The 6,133-nt window shown below is 28.8% G+C and overlaps 1 protein-coding gene across 1 annotated transcript; it reads left to right on the forward strand.

The window, feature by feature from the left end:
- Positions 1 to 1,160: 1,160 nt before the first annotated feature.
- On the forward strand, positions 1,161 to 6,050 carry LOC111717524 (uncharacterized; the record flags this gene model as incomplete). Its single annotated transcript, XM_023493022.1, is given in 6 exon segments — positions 1,161 to 1,373; positions 2,304 to 2,334; positions 2,640 to 2,670; positions 3,666 to 3,730; positions 5,722 to 5,780; positions 6,015 to 6,050. Coding segments are annotated over 5 exon segments (216 nt in total), but the record flags the coding sequence as incomplete, so codon positions are not given.
- Positions 6,051 to 6,133: the final 83 nt, after the last annotated feature.

Genomic DNA, 6,133 nt, shown 5'->3' on the forward strand with positions numbered 1-6,133 from the left:
ATGGAGGCCGAGCGCTGCTTCTAGAACAGACTTCGGAAGTTGCCACTTAGGAAATTGCACATTTGATAAGTTTCCACTCGGAAAATAACTTTAGGAAGTTGCCTTTCGGGAAGATGCCTTTGGAAAAATATCTGAAGTCAATCAAAATACGAATTTGACTACTCAAACTCTTTATGTCTAAAGTTAAATAAATAATTTTTTTTTCTAAAAACTTGTCTAAATTTGTTAATTTCCAACTTTAAGCTTCACCGTAGCCTCACAATATGAGATTATGATGATAGTGCACTTTTGATGCAGTTCTTCCTGAGCTGCATAATTTGCATTCACGCCCACTTTCCAGAACTAAACAAACTAAGGAATTGACGGGGGAAATCGGTTTAAACTTGTGAAACTGGATAGGATNCATTAGTTTCGTTATATTAAGTTTCAATCTCTGAATTATATATTTTCTTTTTACAATTAGTTCTTAATTTACGCTTTTTAATATATATTTTATATAGAGACATATATAAACGCATTATGTATAAATAAGTAGGTTTTATAAACTACCCCGAAATCTGAAAACATCGAATGATTTAAAAGTTTTATCTGTGTTTGCATTCATATAGCATTGATCTGTATCAAGATATGTAATCCAGCACTACTTTAGTTTGCTATGGAAACTAATAATGATAATATTATTAACATATTTTAATTTATCTAGCACTCACAGTGTCCCTGGAGGAACCATAAACTTTTAGAAAAAGTCCCAAAAAGCGTATTTTGCCATTTTATTCATCTTGTTCTCTAATTCCCAAAAATATAAAAATTTTAAAAAATCATTTAAACAATCCTTTTTTTTTAAATAGGTCATGAAAATCTGCCATAATTAATGTTTCGGCTAAACTTGTAATGCAATTTATACATATTAACAAACAAAACGTTTCGGCAAAAGTTGTTCAATTTTTATGTTCTAATAATCATTATTAGCAAAATCTTATCTATATTTAATATTCTTATATTGAGAAACAATAGAATGGAGTCATTGCCACAAACTCAAGTTTTCTAATCCCAAAATCTTTGCTGCCTGATGGTGTAGACCTGAAATATTTCAAACTTAGATTATGGGAATTAACAGAATTCATAGTTTGAAATATCTAAGGTATACGACTAAAGTTTGAAAAGATATAGGGATTAGAAAATCAGGGTTTGTGGCAAATACTCAACATAACCTTAACTAGTTTTATGAATCAATATAATATAACTGAGTTCTAATGCCCAAAACATCACAATGTAATGTTCTCCAATGTAAGAATATTTTATTTTCAAACATGTTCGGTTCTATATTTATTTTAGATAATTTACTCTTATGTTAGTATGGCGAGAAGTTACAGGTAAAAGAATTGAGTCTTAGCAACAAACTCTGATTTTCTTATTACTTATATCTTTGCAACCCAATGTCCTATACCTAAGATATTTCAAACTTTGAATTCAAATAATAAAAGTTTGAAATATCAAAGCTTTACGCCGTCAGGTTGCAAAGTTATAAGGATTAGAAAATTTAAGTTTGTGGCAAAGACTCAACTCTTTTTAAAAATGCATGTTTTTCTGATCACCCTGTTTCTCCGCAAGTATATATAAAAGATATAAAATTTGACAAATAATGTTTTTAGACATTTAAATTTAAAAACATTTTCCAAAACGTTTTGTTTGTAAATACATTAGAAATTAAATTACATGCAAAAGAGAACTAACAAGTTAAAGTCGAACCCTTAATTTTGGCAGATTGTTATGATCCCCCTGTTTCTCCGCTAGTATATAAAAGATAAATAAAATTTGAAAAACAATGTTTATTAGAACAAAAATTTTAAAAAACTTTTTGTAAATACATTATAAATTTCATTACATGCACAAGAGAAGTAAAAAGTTTTAGCCGAACCCTTGATTTTAAAAAAACCCCGAGATTTTATATTATTTTTATATTTTGAGAACTAAAAAACCAAAAGAAAAAAATGGCAAAATACGTTTTTTGGGACTTTTTCCATGGACACTGTGCATTACTATAGTTTACTATGGAAACTAATAATAATAGTGTTATTAACATATTCTAACTTATCCAGCACTATACAGGGCCGGTGGCGTTTTTTTTACATTATTTACGATTGCGAATTAAACATATTTTAAGATTTTTATATTTTTTTATGATTTTAAACTAGCTTAGTATAAATCACATGATAATGAGACATTTACCATTAACATTACCATGGAAACTAAATATACTTTCAAAAGCTTGATAGTTTTCATAAACTCGTTTTGTTGTCTAGGATAGAATGGAAACAGATACTGAGTTCTTAGGTTAAATAATATATCTACACAAAGGAACTGAGATTTTGTAACAAACTCAAACTTACCAATCCCTTCAGCAGATCTAGGGTATTGATATTTCAAAATTATTCTAAAAGAATGTAGTTTGAAAGATTGGAAAATCAGAATTTCTTAATATTTTAAAAATGCTAATAACTCCATTATAAGAGTTTCTAAAACTAAGGGTGGTGTCAAAAGTAATCTTGACTAAAAGAGAAAAATAAAATATGTCCAACAATTCAAGAAAGTTAATTCTATGCATTAATTTTGTAGATATTTATCTTATTTTTTAACAGTGTCGTGTAAATCCACCACTGATAGGTTTAGGTAAGTATTATGTAAATTTAAAAAAAAATTTTATCCCAAAGGAATTGAGTATTTGCCACAAACTCTGATTTTCTAATTTCAATATCGTTGGAACCCAATATCGTAGACCTTAAATATTTCAAATTATGAATGCTATTAGATCAAACATTGTAAGTTTGAAATATCACAGGTTTACATCATAAGGTTGCAAAGATATAGGTTTTACAAAAACTGAATTTGTGGCAGAGACTCAATTTCTTTCTCAATATTTTCTATAACTGGAGGTTTTAAAAAAAATACTCCTGTGTATTTTTACATTTAAAGAAAAATTGAAATATTTTAAGAAAAATTTAATCATTAACAATACAAAACAGGAATAGTTAAAATTACGTGTATCCAAAGCTTAAAGACTCTGAAGAGATAAGACAAATTAAATAAGAGATTTTAGTAAAAAATTGAGATATCTGAATTTATTGACGTAAATCTGAAGATTAAAGATATAAATATAACTTAAGAGATAACAGATATTTCTTCAAGTTTAATTATGGTTTATGTTCAATTAATAAATGTAAAATTTCATTTGTTTTATTTCATTTAAAGATGCCGTTTCAAAAGGGTACCCTTTAAACCTTTAATTGATCATCGAGGACAGAGAACTCAGTGTATATGTCTCTCAAATGTTGTGTAAAAAGCCGTAAAATTGGAGTTTACTCTAGCGTAGTGTGTGAGCTCAACACGGATGACGTCAGATTTATTCTTAGAAAATCAAGAAAATTTTATGTCCAATGCGGTTTTTTAAAAATTAATATTTTTGTATGTTGCCACTAGTAGAAAGTAAACATTAATATTCCTTAAATATAAAACAGCTTGCAAACAATTATAGGCGTTTCTGCAGATAAATAAGGAAAAGTCTTTCATCCTTGAAGACTAAAAGGTTTAGAGGGTACTGATGGGAATCGGGGAAACCCATCTTTAAATGGGAGGTCACTTGAAATTACGCTCACAGTCCCTTTAAGGTTTAAGATTGCTGGAACATATTTGTACCTAAATACGATTGTTTTATATTCTTCAGTACTTCTAGGGATGTTTCTTGTACAAACATTTTTTATATTCCCGCTTTATTTTCCTTCCTCATCCATACTCAAGAACTTTAAACGTCTCAAACCACACTTTAATGTCCCAGCTGGACATATTTAGCCTAACTTGTCACTTATCACTTGTTCAGTTTAAATCCCGATCCAACCTTAAAATATCCCGCATCAATCTTTGACAAAGTACAATGGTCGGCGATTATATTAATACAATGAGTACGATTTTTTATTAATAATGATTTGATCACCAACAAACATTTTCAAATTTTCAAGCAATTTTCAAAGTTGACAAGAAAACGAAGAAACACTGTTAAGCTCTTTGTTGTCATGTTTGTGTGTCTCTGCTGTTTAACAGATTGGTAGAAATTGAAATTAAATATAAAGTCGATTTCATTGTATTGATATATACGACGGCGCCTGTACATGTATATTTAATTTATAAAGATTATGTACAGTACACATGAAGCAGTTCATAAACTAAGGAACAACCCAAATACATCAGTAACTTTGTTCATTTTTGTTCATCTTTGTTTCGTAAACATGATTTTCTAGTTTCACAGTTAAAACATTTAACACCGAAGACTATAAGTCTCAGGATTTTCAAAATGTGGTCTACCATTCTTTTTTCCGTCAAAATTGACGGAGATATCAGGATCAGATTCCAGTTTATTGAAAATCAATAAAACTGTTCAAATTTTAAAGATACAACGAAGGTAGACCATATTTTTGGAAAGCTCATTAGACTTTCAATCTCTTTCGATGCACTTGATATCATTTATTAATCATCAGAAATCAAAGACGATATTCAAGTCGTCTCTCAATGTTTTTTGGGACCCCCTGTAGTAGGTATTCGGACTTTTAAAAGGCTTAACAAAATTCGAAATGTTTTACAAATTTCAAAAAGGAAAAATGCAACCAAACCAACCCATGGTACAGTGAAACCCTTAATAACGAATACATCGGAAGAATTTATCAAATATCGTCATGAAATTTTTCAACATATTTAGTAAATTTCAGTATTTGCGAAAATAAATGAATAGCCATGAATATGCGGGGACAGTTTTAAAGAGTTCCATATAATCATTTAATTAAAAAACTAAATATCTGCAACATTCCATTATCAGAAAGTGAAGAATACGACATTTGATGAATTCTTTCGATGTATTCGTTATTAAGGGTTTAACTGTATGATTAAAGTTAATTTATACTTAAACTTTTTGGTCCTTTACAATCAGAAAACTTATAGAGAAAACAATATAAAAATTCTGAATTCCTATATCTTAACGTTGGTGATAAACCTTAGGTATCTCAAATTGAACTCTTTAAGTAAAGGTCTCAACCACAATATGTTAAGTTGCAAAGATATCGGGGTTTAAAAAACTAGGTTTTTGGCAAAACTCAGTTCTTTTATTTAATTCATTAGATAAAAAAGAATAAAAATGTATTTTTGCAGCGTCGGATGGCTCTCAGATTAGTATTCATTAAATACAGCTCAAAATCCCAAGAAAATATTTTTTTTTGTTTCACCATCCACATGCTATACAGGGTGTTCCAAAAACATGGGAATTCAGTGACGAATTCGATATCGTCTTTGTTATGAATTAGCATTGTAATACCTAATTTCAAAAGCCATAATAGTATTATGTCTGCTAGAGTTATTTTATGAAAAGGGTAAAAGACTGTAAAGATGTGTCTATAATGTCTCCGCATGATGAACAGTGAAGGCGGACAAGTTTACTCTGTTTGTATACTGCAATTTTCTTGTTTTACTGAGTACAACCATATGTAGTCAAAACATAAACAAACAAAATGTGAACATAGCAGACGAATCTCTTACAGATTACAGCTTTCTCAGTAGGTATCACCATACTAAATCAAGGAATTATTTAAGAACACGATATCGAATTCGTCACTGAATTCCCATGTTTATTGGGACACCCTGTAGTATATGTTGTAAAATGTACATGATAACACTAAACAGCACTGTTACTATTGATGTACTGTCTGTATTGCACAGACCAGATGTCCAACAAAATTGAGGAAATATTTTATATTGATTTTAAAAGATTTTATAAATTATCAATTGATATTTGTGTGAGTAAAAAAGATAATCCGTGTTTCCTCAAAAAACCCAATATTTTCTTTTTTTGATATTTTTTGAGAACATTCTGATAAGTAATAAATTTAGCTCAAAACATTTAAATAATTTTCCACAGATTGTTTAAAATACATCAAAAAAATATATTCTAATTTAACATATTTTTTCTTCTGAAGATAATCTCCAGACAGATTGATAACAAAACGGATGAGGTAAAATAAAATTGACATGGTTTTATTAATTTAGTCCATATTTTAACAAATTTAATTTATTATAATTTAAATAAAATTATAGA

Source organism: Eurytemora carolleeae, unplaced genomic scaffold, assembly GCF_000591075.1.
Source record: "Eurytemora carolleeae unplaced genomic scaffold, Eaff_2.0 scaffold2709, whole genome shotgun sequence".
Lineage (NCBI taxonomy): Eukaryota > Metazoa > Arthropoda > Copepoda > Calanoida > Temoridae > Eurytemora > Eurytemora carolleeae.